Source organism: Carassius auratus, chromosome 6 (genome assembly GCF_003368295.1).
Source record: "Carassius auratus strain Wakin chromosome 6, ASM336829v1, whole genome shotgun sequence".
In the NCBI taxonomy this organism is placed as follows: Eukaryota; Metazoa; Chordata; class Actinopteri; order Cypriniformes; family Cyprinidae; genus Carassius; species Carassius auratus.
In genome coordinates, this window is record NC_039248.1 from 7,410,245 (window position 1) to 7,435,140 (window position 24,896).

General features: G+C 38.3%; 1 protein-coding gene across 2 annotated transcripts; it reads left to right on the plus strand.

Annotated features, from left to right (window-relative positions):
• Window positions 1–207: 207 nt before the first annotated feature.
• On the plus strand, window positions 208–16,191 carry ino80db (INO80 complex subunit Db). Of its 2 annotated transcripts, none has more exons than XM_026259283.1 (10): window positions 208–1,235; window positions 2,837–3,083; window positions 3,170–3,906; window positions 3,993–4,092; window positions 5,332–5,544; window positions 7,647–7,753; window positions 11,580–11,713; window positions 11,799–12,031; window positions 12,096–12,253; window positions 14,168–16,191. In XM_026259283.1, the coding sequence occupies exons 2-10, from the start codon at window positions 2,866–2,868 to the stop codon at window positions 14,890–14,892; spliced, it is 2,625 nt and encodes an 874-aa protein (XP_026115068.1). In that variant the 5' UTR covers window positions 208–1,235; window positions 2,837–2,865; the 3' UTR covers window positions 14,893–16,191. The 2 variants fall into 2 exon arrangements, with proteins under 2 accessions (XP_026115068.1, XP_026115070.1); XM_026259285.1 differs by having other exon boundaries at window positions 208–917.
• Window positions 16,192–24,896: the final 8,705 nt, after the last annotated feature.

Sequence of the window (24,896 nt, forward strand, 5' to 3'; positions counted from 1 at the left end):
TCACATTACTGGTATAAATTATTAAAAGCAAGGGCACAGTAGAAAAAAAATCAGTTTTGGTTCATTTAGAATTTAAGATGAAAGTGTAAGGAGAAAATGCTTCTAAAAATGATCTCAATTGTTTTTTTCTTTTTAATAATGATGTTGGATTAAGTGCAACAAAGCTCGTTTTGCACTAAAAAATAAATATATTTAATTGGACAAAACTATAATTTAGTTCATTTTAAATTTGATTCATTATAGTATCTGAAGTGAAAATACATTAAATAGCAAAGTAATTGATTATCCTAAGTTCCAGTTTATTGATACAACTTTTCACATGTTCTAAAGTCTGTAACACGTTTATATACATTTTTACAACTATGCCTGGATCATTCTGACATCACTGAAGAATCATTGATAGGGGGCAACCATAGTCACTTCAAAATCTCTTTACTTCCACTAACACCTGCTTCAGAGTTTATATCACAAACCCTGTTGCCTTTATAACATTTATTGACAGCAGAAGGGAAGGGAAATATGACTGACAAGAATCTTATCATCGCACGTGGGACTCCACTGAATTTGAAGTCGGTGATGTCATTCCAGGCATGGATGAGACGCGTGAGAGGAGGCTGTCGGAAAAGACTTTGGGGGAGATCCCTCAAACTTAAAATCAATGACTGCGGCTTAAATAAAACTTGACGCTGGTCTGAACACTTCTGACAGCCGGGCACTCAAACGTTCCATTTATATTCTGTGTTTGCGAGATCTGTCATCTTTCTAAAAGCCGACAATGAACCTACAAAGTTGAATTCCAAAATGGTTGCAGAGGTTGTTGTTGCACTGTTGGCTGTTGTCATGTCCCCCCAGTGCCTGTAGTTGTGCTGTAAGAAGCCTCGCATCCGATGACTAAACCAACACCCCTTTCTCCTTGTGTACGGCTAGTTTTATTTCAATAATCGTCAAAGATGTGCCAGTAGGATTCGTATAAAATTATATTCACGCGTTAAAAAACTAAATCTGCTAGCGTAACGCGTTAAGGTAGAGGCGGAAAATCCCCGTTGAAAGTAATAGCCGTCGACCGTATGAAAAGATTAGCGTAGCTTGTTTAGCACAGGCCGCAGCGACCGGGGACTGAGCGGCTGCCGGGAAGCAACGGACTCAAGCAAAGGCGGAAGCCCGCTTATCACGCACTGCAAGGCGGGGGCCTCGTTACTCGACTCTGGGGATTCAGGAGGTTTCACAGGCCAACGGTAACTACGAATTGCGCAAAAATAAAGGAATACTTGCTGTCAAAATGTGTTTCGGATATCTGTTTTTCTTGAAATATTATTACAACTTAATCCAGTGAAACTAATCTAAATGTACCTGATAAATAATATCCCTAAACTTACAAATAAATCCAGTCGACATCGCGTTTCTTCGTTTAACAGGTATTTTGCTTATTATCGGTCCCGAGTCGCTCGCGTTTAAACATATTCCGACGACAGTTACAAAGTTTCACAATACGTTCGAAATATTTGAACGACGCAACAAAGAAATATATCCTGCCTCGCTGATTTTGGCCGTATCTTCCGTAAAAATAATTAAATTGTTACTTCAGGCGCTACAACCAACTTGCTCAATCCTTTCCTCAAAAGTAACTGATAGTGCTGCCCAAGTACATGATAGAGTAGTAGGCGTGTTGTCCACCGTCCCCTTGCGTTTTCAAAGTTGCTTTGCATGTCAAACGTATTGTACTCTGCCCAAACACTTTTATGAGCCATCGTTTTATGATTAGTGCTTCACCTGCTAAAAGCTCTGTTTACACCAGCTGTTTTTTTTTTAAATGTGTCATTGATCGCTTAAAACGGGCCACTTTTCCTGCTTCCTGTCACTTTAATATTTAATGATTTGAGTTGTTTATGCTGAACGTCCTAAATACTTTGAGTGCTTTGATATGCAGAGTTCAGATTTGTTCGATGTTAGAGGTGACTGCAACATATTGAACGTTACTTAAATTCAGTGACTTGACCTGCAGATAAGCAATATAGTATAAACAGTATAGATACATAAATTTTGTAATATTGTATACATTGGTTCGTATACACCATGAAGGAGCACTATAGTAGTGGAAGAGCTGAGAGCTTTGATTTCTGTTCTCTTCAAATGTCAACTATCATTATGTCTCTGCAGGCTATATGGTTTAGGGCAGCTGCAGGGTAAACAGTAGCAGTCTACAATTGAAATTAATAAAGTGAATGTTACAGGAAATGCTGGAATACACTACAAGACATTAAATCTGAACAGATTTTAAAATACTAGATATCATACACTTTGTAGGTTACATAGAAAAGCTTAGCACTGTATGCTAAACCACTGAGGATCACCCTATACCACAGAACACAACAAACTCACCCGGAAAAATGTGCCTCATTGCTTCCAGCTGCATGACAAATCAAAACCGTTTGTGTTGTAAAATCATCTTAAAATATCAAGCATGTTGGATATCATCCAACTTGATAAAATTATAAACAGATACCATTCCATCATAGACCATGCGATTAGCTGGGAAATCTGTCAATGCTGACTGCCCAAAATCTGCAGACTGCAAATTGGGGCAAAAATTCGGGAAGAAGTTGTGTAGTGTATTCTAATCCATTTTATACAATAGATTCATTTTTAAATATATATATTTTTAATTCATGCATAACATTTACATCGAATTCTAACATTTATTGAATTAGAATTGTAAATGTAAAGTAAAGTGAGTAAAAACATGAATATGTCTTATCGAACAGTTTCGAACATCTCCAAACGAAGCAGAATGGAATTCACATTTCTGTCTCATTCACACACCATTTTCTTTCATCAGCTGATGTTCCGGAGAGTTCCAGCCCTGGGATGTATGAAGGCAAACACATCCACTACTCGGAGGTGGACCGCAAGCCTCTGTGTTCATATAGTCCAAAGCTTTGCAAGCAACGGCGACTCAACGGTTATGCTTTCTGCATCCGTCATGTGCTTGAGGACCAAACCGCTCCTTTCAGGCAGTGCGAATATGTAGCCAAGTACAATAGCCAGCGCTGCACCAATCCCATACCCAAGGCTCATGACCGAAAGTAGGTTTTTTTTAATTAACAAATGTTTAAAGAAAAGATTGTCAATGTTTAAAGAATAGTGAAAAAAGAACCTGTTTGTCTTTTAGGTATTGTAACAGTCACCTTCAGGTAATGGGTGTCCTCCCCAAGAAGGAGCGAAAGAAGAAACAAGACACAATAGAGTCTTTAGCCTTCAACATTACTGTTCCATCCCTGGCTCTGAAGACCCACAACGGGCTTGAGCTTTTACCTCCATCCCCACCACCCTCCCTGGCTTGTCTTCTCCCCTCAGATCCCTTCGCCTTTTGCAGGGGGGAAAAAATGTTCAAATCAAGTGGCACATTCCTAAAGAAGCGCCAAGAAACCCAAGCTCCGAACCATAAGCAGAAACCGCAAGATTGCATTGTGGATGCAGCCTTCCCAAACCATCTCAAAACATCTTCTCTGTCTTTAACTCTTCCACGTCCTTGCCTCCCTCCTCGCCAGACTGGAAGAACTCCACAAACACCCAAAGTTCCCTCCTCCCCTTGTGCAGAAATCTCACAATCCCCTGCAGTTTGTTCAGGTTCATTATTCAAAACCTCATCAACTCTTCAGGACAGCCGTCAGGGTTCAATAGAAACGGCTCCAGCTGACAACAAGATTAAACTGGACTTTAATCATGCATTTGACAAAAAGGTTGTCCCTGCAGCTTCAGGGACAGCACCAAGCCGTGATGACATACATATATGTTTAATAAAAATGCACTCAGTTGCCATGCAACAACAAGCTCCATGTTTGCAGAAGTTTCATAGATTGATTGACCAACATAGGGGAAGGAACCAAGACCTAAACCCACATTTAGGTAGGTAATTGTGACATGGGATTTTGACAGTTAAAGCTTTTTTCAGTTTTAGTTTGATTTCATGACAGACACAACTTGTGTTCTAGGGCTTGACTGGTCAGAAGACAGTGAAGAGGAAGATGTAGACATGGGGAAACTTATGTCATATCAGTGCAAGAGACTACAAGAGAAGCACTTTGAGGAAAGGTACAGTCATTCATTAGTCTGACAAACATTCATCCACCAAACACAAAGATTGCTAAACTGCAATTTGCTTTACTACATGGCTTCTTTCTCATATATTAGAATAATCTAATCTCAAATCAGTATTTATGTCCTCCATTCTCACAGATGGGACAAACATTGAACGGACCTTAAATGAAAGCTTAAATTGATTAACTAATCTTTCAAGATAATGTTTGGAAGATCAGATCTAGAGCGGTCGTTCTTAATCCTTTTGACCCCCTCCCATTGTCTGGAACAATATTCGAAAACCTGCCATCCCTAGGTCAGTGAATAAAATGGCAGGTTTCCAGAAGTTTGAGGAGTTGAATGTTCTTCAGGGTTCTCACTAATTTTAACCATTGAAATTTTATTACTTTTTCCAGTTGCTCATAATTTACTGGATAATTATTAAAGCTACACTATGTAACTTTTGGCCCTCTAGAAAAAAACAAACAAAAATAAAACTGCAAGTTTTGGTTGCGTTTGGCTCTGTTCCCCTGCAGAGATGAATGTGGTTTGAGACACCAGTTGTACACATGGATACAGCAGGACATCTAATCAGAATGGTCAAACAAATAAATAAAATGTTTTGTTGTTACTTATTTACAAACAGTAATTCTGAAGAACTTTTCAGTGTTGAATAATTTTTTCTTGTTTGTTGAGTGAATCCACTCAGACAGCTCTCAAATATAAATCGTTATAGATTAATAAACATGTATTTGGGAAAAGACATGGTTTAGAAGATTTTTTTGGCACTCTCTCATTAATAATGTTTTGTTATTTTTAATTAAATTAATATAGAGTTAAATAGTGTTGCTGCAAGGATAATGATTTTTATGAATATTTTTCATTCACAATTTCTACAATGTGTTAGAGCTTAGAGTTAATTCATTATAAATTGCAGATGGAGTTTTAAGGTTTAATTAACTTTTTGGTTGTTTTAGCTCATTTTAATGCTTGTTTTGTCTTACTTTACATCATTTTAAGTTGTGATGTAGTATGTTTGTTTCTTCAATTCAGGAAAAAACATTTTTTGATCTTTGACATACATAATCTAAATACAAGTTATGATAACCAACAAACTTGTTTTTTGAACTTGAAAAAGTTCTGTTTTCATATTTCTGGCAATGCATGAATGCTTACACTCTGTGACCCAGCAGTGGATTGCAAACAACAGTTTGAAAACTGCTGATCTCGAGAATTCGGTTTCATATCTCACAGTGCCAGCAGGTCCCGCACTGAGCGTTTGGCAGGCTTCTGCTCATACCTGAGACAAAAACACACGCACCTTTGCAGAGAGCAGAGGGGCTTCATGAGGGAGAGGAGATCCCAGCATGCCCTGCGTAAAGCCCTGCTGCAGGCAGCAAGAGAGGAACCTCACCAAACTGCACAGCTTTTTCAGGAACAATATAAAAAGACCTCCACAACCTCCAGGTAAAACTGCGCACATGTGCATTAAGGGTATATATAAACAATACCTCGATATGATCAATTCAATGTTTAACAATTAGTGCTGTCAAATGATTAATCACATCCAAAATAAAAGTATTTGTTTACATAATACATGTTTGTATACTGTGTATATATAATATAATATATGTATATATAAATAAACACAAATACAGTATATATTTAGAAAATATTTCTTTGTATTTCCATGTATATATTTAAATTCTTGATATTATATATACATTTTTTTAATTTATAAACTCGACATATTTTTCTTAAATATATACATGCGTGTGTATTTATACATACATAGGCTAATAAATGTACACAGTACACACATATATTATGTAGACAAAAACTTTTATTTTGGATGTGATTAACTGATTGACAGCACTACTTAAAATATGATGCACATATATACTAGATTGGCACTTTAGAGAACAGAAAAAGACTTTTGTCATTTACAATTTGTCATTTGTTTATCTCATTGCACAAGCTACTGATGAGCACTCATCAGACAAGTGATCAACTCATGTGCAACTTTTTTATTTTTCTGTAGACATCATTGATTTGTATTTTTCCGAATGATTAAAAACTTAAAATGTATTTTTATTTGTAAATTTTGAGATACAAGATTTGCAGTTTTAAATGTTCAATTAATTATTCATATTTTGGCTTCTTTTGTGAGTTGTTAAAAATGTAACAGGCTGTGTAAAATATGACGGAATATCTTAATATAGATATGATAGTTGCAGGCCTCTTGAGTCTTGAGAAATCGTAGTTGTATAGCAAAAATATTTTAGTGAGAAATACTGTTTTATGGTCAAGTATCAGATCATTTTGTGATGAAACACTTGTGTCACTGCAAAAGCCAATAATGAGCTTTTATCAGACAACTGATGATCTCATGTGTGACACATTTTTCTTTTCCTGTTTTTCCTTTATATATATTTGTAGTGCTGTCAAACGATTAATCGCATACAAAATGAAAGATTTTGTTTACATAATATGTGTGGATATTGTGTATATTTATTATGTATGAATACATGCAAACACATTGTATATATTTAAGAAAAATATTTTGTTAAATATTATATATATTTATATATAATATGAAATATAAGAATATAAATATTTACATTTGTATATACATGTAAATATTAAAGAAATATATACTGTATGTATGTGTGTGTATATATATATATATGTATATATATTTATACATACATAATAAATACACACATTACACATACAATTAGTATGTAAACAAACATTTTTACTTTGCGATTAATCGTTTGACAGCCCTAATATTTTGATTACATTTTGAGCTAATAAAATACAACTGGTTATGTATAATAAACACATAATATCTTAATATTGAAACAAATATTGTATTGCTGACTAAGAGAAACAATGTCAGATCATGTCATAATGAAACATCTGAGTAACACTCTTAATGTGCATGACAAAGCATTCAGTGCTTTTCATTTCAATTCAAGATTATTTGTATTATGCTTTTCACAATGTAAATTGTTGCAAACCAGCTTTACAGAAAATGTAATTTCTAGATTATATTTAGTAATAGCTTATCAGTGGTGAATATCTCGAGTTGATGTCCATATGGCAGGAATGTACAGTAAAAATCAAGTTGTTAGTTAATGTCATGTACGTTTTTTATATTGTATGAGGGTTGGCATCATCTGAGGTCCTCTGGGGGTGGGTATGTGGTTGGGTGGGGCATCATCTCTTAGGTGTTTGGTCATCTCAGGTCTTTGTTAGGACTTGTGTAACTCCTAGTTTCTACCCATGGCAGAAATTAATGAAGAATGAAAATGTGCATTTGATCAGATGTAACTGAAGAACAAGGTTATGAGAGGCATTATGTGAATGCTTGGCTAAAGAGATATGTCTATAATCTAGATTTTAACAGACAGAGTGTGTCTGAAACCCGAAAGTTATCAGGAAGGCTATTCCAGAGTTTGGGAGCCAAGTCGAAAAAGCTCTAAGTACTTGACCCAAATGATTCAGCATTCTACTTTGTAAGATTTATGTTGCATTTAGTTTTCTTACTTGTCTTGATTCCACAGCACTACAGTACCATTGGCTGGAGATGACTCAGGGTTGTGTTCGGCTGTCGTGAAAGGTGAAGATTGCAGAAATTCAGCCTTACCGTTCACCAGGCACTGCTTTCAGCGTATCCTTTCTAAGTTCTTATTCTTTGATTTAGTCCGAACTAAACTCAGATGTACTCGTAAAAATAAAAGCAAACTGCTTTTGGTTGTTCATCTGCATTTCTGAACAGTTTGTCCTGTGACTTGTCAACAATCAATCAATCAATCAATCAATCACCTTTATCTATATAGTGCTTTAAACAAAATACATTACGTCAAAGCACTGAACAACATTCATTTGGAAAACAGTGTCTCAATAATGCAAAATGATAGTTAAAGGCAGTTCATCATTGAATTCAGTTATGTCATCTCTGTTCAGTTTAAATAGTGTCTGTGCATTTATTTGCAATCAAGTCAATGATATCGCTGTAGATGAAGTGACCCCAACTAAGCAAGCCAGAGGCGACAGCGGCAAGAAACCGAAACTCCAACGGTGACAGAACGGAGAAAAAAACCTTGGGAGAAACCAGACTCAGTTGGGGGGCCAGTTCTCCTCTGACCAGACGAAACCAGTAGTTCGATTCCAGGCTGCAGCAAAGTCAGATTGTGCAGAAGAATCATCTGTTTCCTGTGGTCTTGTCCTGGTTGGTCCTCTGAGACAAGGTCTTTACAGGGGATCTGTATCTGGGGCCCTAGTTGTCCTGGTCTCTGCTGTCTTTCAGGGCAGTAGAGGTCCTTTCTAGGTGCTGATCCACCATCTGGTCTGGATACGTACTGGATCCGGACGACTGCAGTGACCCCCTGATCTTGATACAGACTGGATCTGGTGGCCACGGTGACTTCGGAACAAGAGAGAAAGAGACAAATATTAGCGTAGATGCCATTCTTCTAATGATGTAGCAGGTACGGTGTTATGTGAAGTGTTTCCGGTTCCGGTTTACCTAATTAATGCAGCCTAAAAATCCTTTAACAGATTTGGATATTAAAAGCATATTAGTATGTTATGTGTATGCCAGGTTAAAGAGATGGGTCTTTAATCTAGATTTAAACTGCAAGAGTGTGTCTGCTTCCCGAACAATGTTAGGTAGGTTATTCCAGAGTTTAGGCGCCAAATAGGAAAAGGATCTGCCGCCCGCAGTTGATTTTGATATTCTAGGTATTATCAAATTGCCTGAGTTTTGAGAATGTAGCGGACGTAGAGGAGTATAATGTAAAAGGAGCTCATTCAAATACTGAGGTGCTAAACCATTCAGGGCTTTATAAGTAATAAGCAATATTTTAAAATCTATACAATGTTTGATAGGGAGCCAGTGCAGTGTGGACAGGACTGGGCTAATATGGTCATACTTCCTGGTTCTAGTAAGAACTCTTGCTGCTGCATTTTGGACTAGCTGTAGTTTGTTTACTAAGCGTGCAGAACAACCACCCAATAAAGCATTACAATAATCTAACCTTGAAGTCATAAATGCATGGATTAACATTTCTGCATTTGACATTGAGAGCATAGGCCGTAATTTAGATATATTTTTGAGATGGAAAAATGCAGTTTTACAAATGCTAGAAACGTGGCTTTCTAAGGAAAGATTGCTATCAAGTAGCACACCTAGGTTCCTAACTGATGACGAAGAATTGACAGAGCAACCATCAAGTCTTAGACAGTGTTCTAGGTTATTACAAGCAGAGTTTTTAGGCCCTATAATTAACACCTCTGTTTTTTCTGAATTTAGCAGTAAGAAATTACTCGTCATCCAATTTTTTATATCGACTATGCATTCCATTAGTTTTTCAAATTGGTGTGTTTCACCGGGCTGCGAGGAAATATAGAGCTGAGTATCATCAGCATAACAGTGAAAGCTAACACCATGTTTCCTGATGATATCTCCCAAGGGTAACATATAAAGCGTGAAGAGTAGCGGCCCTAGTACTGAGCCTTGAGGTACTCCATACTGCACTTGTGATCAATATGATACATCTTCATTCACTGCTACGAACTGATGGCGGTCATATAAGTACGATTTAAACCATGCTAATGCACTTCCACTGATGCCAACAAAGTGTTCAAGTCTATGCAAAAGAATGTTGTGGTCAATTGTGTCGAACGCAGCACTAAGATCCAATAAAACTAATAGAAAGATACACCCACGATCAGATGATAAGAGCAGATCATTTGTAACTCTAAGGCGAGCAGTCTCAGTACTATGATACGTTCTAAATCCTGACTGGAAATCCTCACATATACCATTTTTCTCTAAGAAGGAATATAATTGTGAGGATACCACCTTTTCTAGTATCTTAGACAGAAAAGGGAGATTCGAGATTGGTCTATAATTAACAAGTTCTTTGGGGTCAAGTTGTGGTTTTTTTATGAGAGGCATAATAACAGCCAGTTTGAAGGTTTTGGGGACATATCCTAATGACAATGAGGAATTAATAATAGTCAGAAGGGGACCTATGACTTCTGGAAGCACCTCTTTTAGGAGCTTAGATGGTATAGGGTCTAACATACATGTTGTTGGTTTAGACGATTTAACAAGTTTATACAATTCTTCCTCTCCTATAGTAGAGAATGAGTGGAACTGTTCCTCAGGGGGTCTATAGTGCACTGTCTGATGTGATACTGTAGCTGACGGCTGAATTGTTGCAATTTTATCTCTAATAGTATCGATTTTAGAAGTAAAGTAGTTCATAAAGTCATAACTGTTGTGGTGTTGGGAAATGTCAACACTTGTTGAGGCTTTATTTTTCGTTAATTTAGCCACTGTATTGAATAAATACCTGGGGGTATGTTTGTTTTCTTCTAAAAGAGAAGAAAAGTAATCAGATCTAGCAGTTTTTAATGCTTTTCTATAGGATATGCTACTTTCCCGCCAAGCAATACGAAATACCTCTAGTTTTGTTTTCCTCCAGCTGCACTCAATTTTTCGGGCTGCCTTCTTTAGGGTGCGAGTATGCTCATTATACCATGGTGTCAAACTGTTTTCCTTAACCTTCCTTAAGCGTAAAGGAGCAACTGTATTTAAAGTGCTAGAAAAGAGAGAGTCCATAGTTTCTGTTACATCATCAAGTTGTTCTGAGGTTTTGGATATTTTAAGGAATTTGGATACATCAGGAAGATAACTTAAAAAGCAGTCTTTTGTGGTAGAAGTGATGGTTCTTCGATACTTGTAACAAGAAGTAGAATTTACAATTTTGGCTATATGAAGTTTGCACAGAACTAAATAATGATCTGAGATATCATCACTTGGATAAATAATTTCAACACTATCAACATCAATTCCATGTGACAGTATTAAATCTAGAGTATGATTTCGACAATGAGTAGGTCCTGAAACATGTTGTCTAACACCAATAGAGTTCGGAATGTCTATAAATGGTAATCCCAATGGATCTTTTTCATTATCGACATGGATATTAAAATCACCAACTATTAAAACTTTATCTGCAGCCAGAACTAACTCGGATGTAAAATCACCAAACTCTTTAAAGTCTGTATGGTGCCCTGGTGGCCTGTATACAGTAGCCAGTACAAACATAACAGGGGATTTATCATTAACATTGGTTTCTCTGGATAATGTTATATGAAGCACCATTACTTCAAACAAGTTATACTTGAAGCCTGCCCTCTGAGAAATCCTGAAAACGTTGTTATAAATTGAAGCAACTCCTCCCCTTTGCCTTTTAGACGGCTCATGTTTATAACAGTAATCTTGGGGGATGGACTCATTTTAAATAATGTAATCATCAGGTTTTAGCCAAGGTTCTGTCAAACAGAGCACATCTATATTATGATCAGTTATCATATTATTATCAGTTATCGTTTGTTATCAACAAACCATCTGCTTTGGTGACTGACTAAAGTTTTATGACTGTCTACATTCCCTTTATTGTGTCCTTAATGGCACTCTGTAGATATCCTTCAGAACCGTTCTCAGCAGCTGTTCTCAAGCTGCACCGCTCGCTTTGCAGATGGAGCTCAGTGTTCCATCCCTGTCTTTGACATCACGCACCAGACGCCACTTTGTGACGAGCATGCCAAGAAAATGGTGAGAAACAGAAGACTATTTCATTGCGTAAAAAACTTTTGCTAGTACCTAATTTAACCATGTGTGCGCCAATGGTACTTTACAGGACAATTTCCTTCGAGGTGATATCAGCCGGAGAACGTACCACCACCACCAGCAGATTCAGCGGCACAGACCACTGAAGAAAGCCAAGCCTCCAGCACTTACTAAGAAGCATAAGAAGAAAGGAAAAAGAGGAGCACCAAGACGACCTCAGAAACCCATTCCTCCTGCGCAGCCTCAGGGTAACCTGGGAATGCCTTCCATCTTGTGCCTGCCCACTCAGCCCTCTGGCATAAGGTGAGAGCCGAGTGTGTTTGAATCTGTGTCTGCTATCGTGCGCTTATCATCTTTGTTTTTGCAGGAGCCCTTTAACTCCTGATTTAAGTGCAGATGAATTTCCAGATGACATCACCAATGAGATCAGCGACATTCCACATGACCTGGAGTTGAATCAGGAGGATTTCTCAGATGTTCTTCCTCGACTCCCTGATGACCTGCAGGACTTTGATCTTTTTGAAGGTAATATAACTTTTTTTTTTTAAGGCGAGACTGTTTTTGAAAGAGGTCTCTTATGATTAACAAGGGTTCATTTATTTGATCAACAATACAGTAAAAAAAAAATATATATATATATATATTAGGGGTGTAACGATACGCGTATTCGTATTGAACCGTTCGATACGACGCTTTCGGTTCGGTACGCGGTACGCATTATGTATACCGAACGGTTCGTTGGAGTAATTAATTATATTTGAAAAAAAAAAAAGAGAGAGAGAGAGAAATATAATGATATGCGTTCAACAAGGTAGCCCAATAACCCAAACAACGTAACAGGCAACGCCCCTGACACTCCCGAAGAAGAAAAAAACACCATCTTATATGTTTATGTTAGGCTACTCAGCAGGCGCTCGCTCACTCAGTACGCGCTGAAGGCTCGTTGCAAAATAGCCAATGCGTTTAACAGACTAGAAATGAGAAGATCCTCCAATAACCAACAGGTCTGGTGTTTGGGTGCACTTTGGATTCCCTTTAAGCTATAATGGTGATGGCAAGAGAGTGGTGGATAAAAAAACAACGGTATGTCGCATCTGCAACATGACAGGGTACACCAGCGGGAATAAAAAAAAAAAAAAAAAAAAAAAACACCAGCGGGAATATCTGGGATATATGCGTCAGTACTATCTGGGAAAAGACGAAAAAAAGGAGAAACATGCACGCAGCAAACTATCCCTGCAGCATTTAGAAACTATAGCTTACAGGGAATCCAACCCAAACACCAGACCTGTTGGTTATTTTAGGATCTTATATTTCTGGTCTGTTAAAGGCATTCGACATTTTGCAACGAGCCTTCAGCGCGTGCTGAGTGAGCGAGCGCCTTAGGGGCCGTTCACATATCGTGCCTAAAAACGCATGGAAAACGCTAAGCGCGTCTTTCTCCTCCTTTCCAAAGCGCTTGGGCAGAAGCGCTCATGAGGCGTCTGTCTTTGCTAAGCAACAATGACGTGCTCTCTCCATGAGACGCGGAAATTTCAGCGAAGGATAAATGGATTTGCAGCTCTAAAAATCGCTTGCAGTAGCTCTGCTACTAAATTTATTTCAAAATTGCAATCCATATACAACTATGATCAGCTGATCCTTCATCTTGGCTGAGCTCTCAACGTTGTTACGGGAAAGGATGAAGCTGATTGGTTAGTTCTTGTCACATGACCCGCGGTGCGCTTGCGGCATTCTGAAAAGTTGAGATGTTTTTACATTTTGCTGTATCTAAAACGTATCGAACCGAACCGAACCGAACCGTGACATCAGTGTATCGTATCGAACCGAACCGTGAATTTTGTGAACCGTTACACCCCTAATATATATATATATATTGTAGATTTTTTTTTTTTTTTTTTTAAATTGCATTTTTTCATGTGATGTCAAAACTGAATTTGTAAGAGCCTCCATCACAGGATCATTCAGAAATCATTCTAAATTGCTGATTTGATGCTCAAGAAATTTCTTATTATAATCGGTGTTGAAAACAGCTTAATTTTGTGGAAAGCAAGAAAGTTTTTCAGGATTTTTTGATAGATGAAAAGTTGAACAGAACAGCATTTATTTGAATTTGAAGTGGAAATGTTTTGTAGCATTAGAAGAGTCTTTATCAACACTATTGATCAGATTAATATGTCCTTTCTGAATAAAAGGCTTCTATTATATAATTATTTTACTACGTGATTCAAATAAAGACTTATTTGTCATTATTTTATGGTTTGATTGCATATGATCTCTCTTTCTGTGGGGCTGTAGAAAACACTGGCATAAAGTAAAAGTTTAATGATGGAACTTTAAGAATTTATATCTAATCAGAAAGTTTTTATTTATGCCTGCTTCGTTTGTCTGTTTGTAGTCATTTGCTATTCTATATTTCATGTTTATTTGTCATAACAGGCAAGAATAGTGAGCTGTTGCCCACCTCCGAGGAAGCCGAAGAATTGGTTCGCGTTCTGCAGGCCATGGGCTCATACCCAGAATCCCTTGCATGTCTAAGCGGAATGGCTGAGCTTGGTCCCGTAGAAGCTGTAGATTGTCGAAGCATGCCTGGGGGAGTCGTGGATCTACTGAGTGGACGGCTATCTGCTGAGGCTCTCTCCAGCCTGGAGCTGGACCCAAATCTGCTCCCCACCTCCGAAGATGCTTTCCCCCCATCACCTCCATCACCACAACCCCCTCTCACTCCTCCATCCTCTGTGGGGCATCTCCCAGACAGCGCATACTCACATCTACTAGCAAAGATGCATAACTCCAAAGCAGATCTGAGTGAACTGGCACTTGGTAAGGATGAGGACATCTCTCACGGCTCCTGGGGCGTTCTCGCCCTCCCCCTCAATGATTCCTCACAGTTTCACAGCCTTATTGCCTCGGATGGCCTGCTGATGTCTACAGCCCTCTCAACGCCAATGACCCCCTTGCCCTCGGCCCCCTGTCAGCCCAGTTCGGCCCTCTCCACTTTGCCTCAGACTGTGCCCATCACTTGCTCCACACCCGCATCCTCACCCTCGTCACCAACATCCCAAACCAAGCACCTTCTACCCCCACTCTTTAACCACTGTGGGATTCCAGCAGACTTGCAGCCGCACCACAGTACACCGGCGCCACCTATGGACCAGGCCTGAACTGCAGGCAGAACCAATTTGCTACAGTCACAGTTTTCAGGGAACATGTTGCAGATGATTTCCCATAACCCCCCCCCCACCAGGAAAGAACATCAAGCAATAAATTTCCTTGTCGGCTTAAAATAGTTGCTCTTTTCGAAAAGCAGACATAGATGGATTTTAGCCATTAAAATCACTTGTATCCTTAAATGCATATTTAATATATTTATAGAGTAGCAGACTGCACAATTAGTTTTACTGAGTGAAAACGTTTGGTAACTGGTGAAAATGTGGTTCTTGTTTAGAGGTAATGGGTAAGTTTGTCAGTGGCAAACACAAGGGGAAAGGTGTCATGGTTGTATCACTATTTTGTGTCCCGTGTGTTGATTAAAAAGCATATTGTTTTGGCAGATGGTGTTTATGTGCTTTTAGTAGCCGTTAAACTATAGGGTCTTGCTCTGAGTGTAAGTGCCTGCCATAAAAGCTGTGTAACACCTTTATAATCAGTCTGTTGCAAATCAACGAAATGCACATTTGTCACTGGGTAAAAACGTTTTAAACAAGTGACATTTATTCTCTGTTTTTGACAAGTAATTACCTTCTTCTCACATTACCATAAAGTTACTTGAGGGTGTTAAACTTCGATTCTGAGTGTTCGATGTGCTCCTGTGTAAGGCCTTTAGCTGAAGTGATAGCAGTTGTGGGAAATAAATTGTATAAAGCTATAATCCGTTATCTCATTATGGCTTTTAAAAAGAGTAATTATGATACCTTTACCCCCATGTCATGCCAAGTTGACGTGCATTTTCCCATTTAACTTCTTATTAGATGCTTTCTTACTAAAGTGGCTTACAAGAAAGCCTCTTTTTATGTCCACGTCAGAAAATATCTATATATCGGTATACTGACCAATATAATGAAATAGTTTTTTGGGCAGTTAAGCTTTTAAAGACAACAGTGATGTTTAACCTTAATTCGATATCTTTATAAAACGCATAATGATATAAAACTGTGGTTTGGTAGACTTGCCGTTGTACCAGATTATGCTGCTTTTACCAACAACAGGCATACTGACAGACCAAGGGTCGTCTCATATACTTTTTATACTTATTCACTGAATGTATCAAGTCAACAAAAAAAGTTTAATTATAACCTATTAAAATGTTATGGTCCTCTTCTTTGTTCAAGGTATTTTTATGTATTGACATGTTTACTTTTGTTACTTAAGTGCTTGGATGTGGGCGTGCGTGTAGACAATGTGTAAGAGAAATTCTATTTGTTTTATTTGAAATATGTGAATTAAAACTGCTATGACCACAACTTTGTGTGGACTCATTATTTTCAGTGTCCTGTCAACAGCCATTTGCAAGTTTTGTGTTGCAAAGAAGACACCGATAGCACTACAAGATTGCAATATCTGTATTAAGTCATTCTGTGGGCAAACTAAAAAGTACCAGGGACAGATGATTCATAACATATAGGACCTTTGGCAAGCTTTCTAAACGGATTGTAATTGCAAACTAATAAGAGCTGTTCTAACCTGTCGACGAGAATATTACTTGAAAAACGGCAGAGGGCGCCAAATGAATTATAATGTGATCCAGTCTTTTGCAGTGAGAATAGATTTATCCCAGTGACTCGAATCTTTTGAATCAGTTAACCAAAAATATTTTTTTTTTAATGTAGATTATATTATATCATAATATCAAATAAACACAAGAGTATTTTGTTTGTTTAAGGATTTCCTCGACCAATACGCTAAAATGTGGACCGAAACGAGTCTTTCTAACCTACATTAAAATATGCACATTACAATAAATCACGGCTGAAGGGCGTTGTTTGGCACGATGCATCCCTTCAGGGGTTAGTTCACCCAAAAATGAAAATTTGTCCATAAATTACTGACCTTGAAGTCATCCTAGGTGTATATGAATTTTTTTCATTTATATGAATCCAGTATGAGTTATTTAAAAATATATAAATAGCCTATATCTTTGATCTTTTGATGCCACTGATGTTTGATGCCACTGAGCGGGTTTTGCACTGCATCGGTTCATGAGAAGTTTAATAAAAAGCGCATCTATTAAAAAAAGTGTCCCAAACAGCTCAGTGGTGAACAGTTGTCTTCTGTAGCGAATCGATGGGTTTTTGTAAAGAAAAAAAAAATCCATATTCAAAAGATAACAATAATCACTTTAATCTAGCTTTCTCACTGTTGTAAAACGGACGCAGTTCTAGGGAATGATTTATGAGGTTAGCGTTGCGCGTGCGCGGGTGAGCCTCATGAAAACCAACGTTTGTTAACAGGAGCTAAGGAAGCAAAGTTTCCCTACTTTAGCAAACGAAAACCAGTTTCCACTTGACTTACACTAAAATCCTCCGACATTCTTCTTTAAGAATCCTCGTTTCATAGTTCTAATTAGTGACCATTGTTTTGATCCCTCCACTGTTTCGATGTCCGTCACTTATGCATGCGCAAAGCTGACCTCATACTTCACTCCTGTTTACAACTATGAGCGCAAACTAGATTAAAGTGTTTATTACGTTTTGAATATGGATATTTTTTTCATACAAAAACGCAATGATTCACTACAAAAGTCGAATAGTTTTTAATGGATGAGCTTTTTATTAAACTTCTCATGAACCAATGCAGTACAACACCAGCTGAATGGCATCAAACAGCTTGAGACATCAAAGACAATTTTTTTTTTTAATAACTCCAACTGAATTTGTCTGAAAGTTTAATGGATGACTTCAGGGTGAGTAATTTATGGCTTAATTTTTATTTTTGAATGAACAAATCCTTTCAGACATGATTTACAGCACATCCTTGGGTAGGCCTACCTTATTTATTTTATTTACATTACATTTAACATTACATTTAATCATCTAGCAGATGCTTTTATCCAAAGCGACTTACAAATGAGAACAATAGAAGCAAACAGACCAACTAGAGAACAAAAGCAGTATAGCTTACAAGTGCAATGACAAGTTTTTTTTTTTTTTTTTATAAAGAATAGAATAGAAAAGAAAAGGTTAGTGCTAGTATAGTTGGTCAAGTGTTGGCAAAAAAGATCGTTAGATGTCTTTAGATGTTTTCTGAAAATGAATGTTCGAATCAAGATTGGGAGGTCATTCCACCAGCTGGGCACAGTCCAGGAAAAGGTCAGTGAGAGTAATTTTGAACCTCTTTGGGATGGCACCACAAGTCGCCGTTCACCTGCAGAACGCAAGCTTCTGGAGGACGAATAAGTTTGATCTGAGTTTAGGTATATTGTTGCAGTGTCAGTCCACCAGTTTTAGAAACACAATAAAAATATTTTAATAAAAAAATTTATGCATTTGAAATGTAAATTTTTTAAAGCAATTTCGTTAAATGCTGTCCCTCTGCTAAAAGTAGTTCAGCAACAGTAAATATTAATAAAATGTTCCGAACATGCCTAAAAAGAGAACAGGAACTGTTTTTATCTGCTGTCTTTAAAAAACAAAAACATATATGATATTTTCTCTCACACATACATCTGCTCATCTCTAAGGGTGGTACACAGAACCATTTGGTGAAGCATGCTGTATCATAAATAAAACACAGCTACTGACCAATCAGAATCGAGGAATGGAACTTTTTAATAAATAGGCCTAATACCTGTTTAGAATCAGAACTAAATGTAGGTGTGGTGACAAATCGGGTCCGCCTCGAAATCCGGTATCCATTAGGACCCCAAAAGCGATCCCATTGGCTCAAATTACTTTTAATAGGTAGGTACTCTCCTTAGCTCCTGATTCACAATGCCAACAAAATCGTGTTATGATAAATGCTGTTTTAACTTCGTTATGATGACCATTAATGTCATGACGCCGGTCGCGAATAAATCACTCGTTCAAATCGATTCAGTTTGATTCATTCGGGTAGTTCACTCAGGCAATAATTCGCAGCTTCTCACGCGTATCAAGAAAAAACAACATAGATACAAGTACAATCAAAAGTAGGCTATATTTAAAATATATATGGGGAGCAGTTTTTGACCAACAGTGGGGCAGTAGGCTGGACTCGTTCAAGAAGGAAACTGGAGTGAAATGGACGATTCTGTGTGCTACAACAGAGAGCGAAATACCAAACGAGGCATTTTGTGTAGCCTAACTTCCCACCTCTCGAAATTAGTCTGCACATGTATCATGAAACAAACGTTTAAGGATGACGATGATACAGCTCATAATGACAGAGCTGATGCAAATCTATTTTCCTTCAACGCACTGCTAAGAGTGGCGAGAGGATGCTCCTCCGCGCGAGCCCGGGGCTCTGGCGTTACCTAGCAACGGCTCCCATACTGTACTCCCGCTCCAAGAGCCTGGCTGCCTTCAACACTGGCGCTGTTTCTATTTCTGTTGTAGCGTTGCAGTCGCCGTCTGCTAAAACATTCATAGCACAGTCCTCTTAGCATGTGGCTTGTGATGTAATGTTTCAGTTAGAAGCACAACCCTACCCATGCGCCGCAGAGTAATACTGACCACTAGCGTAGCCAGGAACCACAATGTGGGTGGGCCCAAACAAAATTGGGATGGGCCTAGCATAAACTGCGTCTGTTATCAAAACAGACTAAGACAAATACACCTGCTTGAATACACACCACCGTTTAAACAGAACAAGCCTGTGTGCCATTAAGCAGTGTTAAGATCATAACGATAAGAGCAGCATTAGCACAGTGGCCTCACACACACACACACACACGTTTGTTTTTGTGAAAAGTGGGGACATCACATAGGCGTAATGGTACTTTACAAACTGTATATTCTATGGCCCTACACCAACCCTACACCTAACCCTAACCCTCACAGGAAACTTTGTGCATTTTTACTTTCTCAAAAGAACTCATTCTGTATGATTTATAAACGTTTTGAAAAATGGGGACATGGGTTATGTCCTCATAAGTCACCCTCTCCTTGTAAGAGCTGTGTCATACCCCATGTCATTATACAGAGTTGTGTCCAGATATGTCACAAAAACAAAAGCACACACACACACACACACACACACACACACACACATCACCGCAACACCATCATCAAATAAGCAGGACAGTAGTGGATAGTACAGTACAGTAGCAAGCTGCATCACCTCTCATTAACCAGTACATGTCAGCCTTAAAACGGGTGTTCAGTTCCATGATCTGCTTGTCTAATATAGCCTATCATTCAACAGTTGTTTCAGGTCAGAGTTGTCCTTGACAAGGACAGTGTCCCCCACTATTGATTCGATAAGCGTTTGGCCCAACTTCACAACTTCCTCTTTCGGGTCCCAGTGATATTCCAATTCACAATGTCATGCCTTTTCAAATCCTCTTTCAAAGCCGTTATGTTATCAAGGCCATTTTCTTCATTCCTGAATATAGTATAGATCTCCTTGATTAGATCAATGCAATCTGTCACAGATATAGTGGCGGACTGCAAGCCCTTAGTGGCAATGTTTCAAATTGTTGAATGTTACAAGTAGAAACATTATTTTTTTATTTTTTTTATTTGATGCAGTAGTGAGTCAGCCTCAAGTTTTGTATGGCCTGAGCTTTCAGAAAATTCAGCAAGAGTCTCCAATGCAGGACACAAAAGTTTCAGCACTTTACTCACTACACTTTACCATGAGCTCCATCGGACAGCAAAGGACCTCTCTAGCTCCAAAATCGTTTACCTTGGTCGCAGCTGTTGCTGGATTTGAACCTAGCATGTCTATGTGATATCGTCATATGCAAGTTGTAAATTATATAAAAAAATTTTGATATGCAAGGGGACACCTTTGATGCTGTGCACAGGACGGGGTTAAGGTGGTGGGAATGAGGCTACAATGCACATAGGAAATGTTTTCTTTAAAATCACATGCACCCCTCCTTTATTGCTGGACATAACCGACACACCATCAAACCAAAATCAATCGCACAAATTTGGATACAGCTGCAATGGCTAAAAAAAATGTCTGAGATCTTTGCTTATGTAGCACTTGCATTCATGTCCCCTCTCTATGACTCATAGTGCAAATCCACTTTTATTTTGTGAATAATTAATGATGCTGCAATTTCCAGTAGCCTATTTTATTTTGGATAGGCTATTAGGACTAGTAAGTTAAGCATTTCTAGGCAGTCTGTCCAGTCGTTTTTATTATTTCTGGATGATAGCTGGAGATCAGTTGAAATAATTCTAAGAAGTTGCCTCTGCGTTTTCACAGTGCACATGCAAGGGAATGTCTTGTTTTGCACAGAATAAAATGAGGTCTATTACAACTTTAATGTGTTTTCTATTCCTTTACACAAACGAACTGTGGACAGCATCTTTGTGCTGCTGGTTAATTATATTTCCTCTTTCTGGTTTGTGGCTGCAAGCCATTTTTTATAAATCGGCTTTAAGTGGCTGCTTCAGGGAAATGGCGACATGGCTTACGAAACACAGCATCTCTCGAAGTACTGTACTCTAGCCATGGGAACTTTTCATACCACAAGACATTACAACTTTTTGGGCTGGGTATAGGGTCATCAATAGTGGAAAAGTCATGTCCTCAGTGATGGCCCTATAGACTTAGCCGAGTCAAAAACTAAAAACAAAGACGCGGGAGAATGGAGCGCTGCTGGTGATAAATGTGGAGTAATAAGTGAATGAACACTAGCAAAGCTGTTCAGCTAATTACTACTCAATATTGATGGCTCCTGAACTTCGGAATTATCTTCAACAAACAAACTTTAGTAAGCTGCTCTTTTTCGTTTTATTTTAGTTTAACGTACAACTAAACTTTGGTTACTCACTGTGTGAAATGGGGGAGTGGGGGGGTGGCATGAGCTAGTAGAGACGTTTCAATCATACTTGAAGCCGGGGGGTGCTCTTGCGCAGAATGTACAAAAATGGACTCATAGAAGTAAAGGGTGCCAGGAAAAACTAATATGGGCAAAGAAATGTATAAAGGCATCCTGCGAGCTCTGTAGTCAAAGCAATCTCTGCTGTAGCCAGCAATGACTGGGTGAGCCTTACTGACAGGTGCCCACCCATCCACTTGTTAAGTCTGACTACACGCACTTAAATGTTTAAAGGTCACGTTTTTCGTGTTTTTTTGAAGCTTTGATTGAGTTTACAGTGTGCAATATAACGTGTTCATGTTTTGCGTGTAAAAAAACAGTATTTTTCACACAATTCACTTATCTGTATACCGCTGTTTTCACTGTCATAAAAAAAGTGCTGATGACTTTCTTGTGCTATAAAGTCCCTCCTTCAGAAATATGTAACGAGTTCTGATTGTGACAGCAGTTCCTGTGCTGTGATTCGACAGCAGCTTAGCGCACGCTGCCCTCCTGGAAACCGATTGGGCTAGTTTTGGAGTAGTTTTGAGAAGCAAGGATTTGTTTTGAATACAAGCAATCCTGATCTGAACGCACGTGCTCGAGATGTACTTCTAATCACAGAACGCCTTTAGTGATGAGATGCGCATGAAAATCGCTTTCAATTTTTTTGCACAGCGCTACCAGTTAGTTAACAAAGCTAAACAGCGTTGCCCTTTGTGTAATAAGTTAAAGAAACTGTTAAACGCACCAACTTAATAAAATACACTTTCCGGTTGTGGTCCATAAACAACGCCTTCTCCAGACAAAGAGGGAACTGCTCCATCTTCCAAGAATAATCTTTGTGCGAATCCGGCATTAAACTGATTCAGATTGAGAAAGCTGTCCTCAGCAAAATGTGCTGCACATAGTTTTACATGTGGATTATCATTTTCGGGAACCGAGTTAAACATAAATTGTAACTATTGATCTCTAAATACAGCATCCCTGGAAAGGCCAAACAAAGGTGATTGGACTCTGAGATGAAAATAACAACAAACAACAAACGCACTCTTCAAACGCAACTCTTCATCCTTCTCCGTGCGAGCGCAACAAGACCATGCCCCCTTTTTTGTGTATTCTTGTTGGGCGGAGGTTAGTAAAAAAATGGTTCTAGTGATGTCATTACAGGAACTAGCGGGATGTAGTCCAAACAGGTCGTTCGATGTATGCGAATTCTGTTAAATAAAATATCTCGTTTGGCATTGAACTTTGAGCTTTAGAATTTTACAGATATTTTTTATACTCTAACAACAACATTACACGCTATCTAAAGTGTAAAACATGGGGTCACGAAGAACTTGACCTTTAATATGAATAAACAGTGATCATAAACGGCTGCTGAGGTAGTATTCTCAAGTGAAGCCTGTTGAGACTTGGACCCGGAAACAGTGCTTCTTACGTCACCACTATCCGACTAGCTACGTGACTGATACTGACAAATGACGCGTCAAATGATGGATGACAGACCAGTAAATCATGGGCTGCCGTGTTGTCCAGGGACACGCTGATTGAGTCTGATGTAATGGCAGTTGCATAAACTTGTCAACAGCAGAGTGGCACTATAGCTATAGGCAGAACAGGTGATTGCTAGGACCTCCGGCTTTGAGGATGGGCCTCCATAACCGTAACATCCACTATATGCTAGTCCACCAGTCAAGACGGGCAGCAAATTTGAGCCTCATTGTTCACTGGATATAGTTGAAGTGACTTATATACTTTTAATGTCATATTTAGTAGTAATATTTGTGTTGTTTCATTTTTGTAATATCTATTAGTTTGAACGAAGGTCTTATGGGTTTGGAATGACATGAGGGTGAGTAATTAATGACAGAATTGTCATTTTTGGATGAACTCTCCCTTTAAAGATTCTTTGTGGCATCATATAGCTGCCAATAAATAACCTTTAGTTTTAAGAGTGAATGAAGTCATGCATTCATGAACAAACTCTTTTTAATTTTAATTTTCTTCTGTAATTTTATTTTTAATTTTTCTTTTTTTCTTTTATTTTTGTAGTGATGTCTACAATTGCTTAAAACATTCTCTAGTAATGATATCTGTCACACAGAGAATTTTATTCTTGCTCAAGGTTTAATAATAATCATCTTCACTGATTCCAAACCCTGGCAGCACTAGATCTATTAGCTATGTAATCTTTTATCAGTTTTTATTAAATATTGTCATTAAAAAGGCATGTCTATATATCTAATCATCCATTTTCTATACTTCTACAGAACAATCAAGTGTAAAATTGAATGGATGATCTGCCACAAACTGTATGAAGTGCATCAACCCGGATACAACAAGCTGGTAAGTGGCACGCTGCCTCCGAAACGAACCTCAGAACAGACAGCACGTTGTCCTTGTCTCTGCAGGGAACATCCACAGGAATAGAGCATTCTGTTCCTACAATTTGATGCTGCCCTAATGTCTATCCCTTAAGCCATTATTTATCTGTGGCAAATGCCATCCTTTGCCAACCTCAAGAGTTACACAAGGAAAGTGGCCCTGGACAGGACCCTTTTTGGCTTGTGTTAGTTGCTGTTGAAGAATTAAGATGTATGCAAACCAGTAAACACAAACAATTGACCCCAGACATCTGGATTTTTTAACCGCCTTTAAAACAGCAAAGATTTGACCGGGAGGTTGTTAACAAAGGATTTGCCTTTGTTTATCTACAATTAATGAGTAAGAGCCTTTCTCCATCTACTCTGTCATCAAAGTGGTCCATTTTAAATGAAAGTGATTTAATTTTCACCATCGTAGAGCAGAAACAATACAGGAACTCATTAATGGTTATTTGAAAGTAGGATGGGATAAGATCACTAAGTATGGAACTGATAAAATGAAATAAGCAGCGTTTGACATCAGGCTGCAGGGGAAAATACATTAAAAGGGATGGCAGGTTCTGAGAGCTCTCTGAAGAGATGAGCAGGTCACTGCAATAATGCTCTTTAAGCAGAGCAGGTTGACCTTCACAAGCCCCTTCTTTTCATCTGAATCGGACATTTAGTGACAAGATAATATCTCATTTGAATTTCAGCTCCTGTTCAAACACACAAAGATACACACATTTTTATAATTAGCTTCCTACCGACAGAAGTTCAGGGTATTGGTCCCCTGTGGATAGGTAATGTGTTAATGTTTCTTAAGGAAGACGTATCGAGGGATTCATTT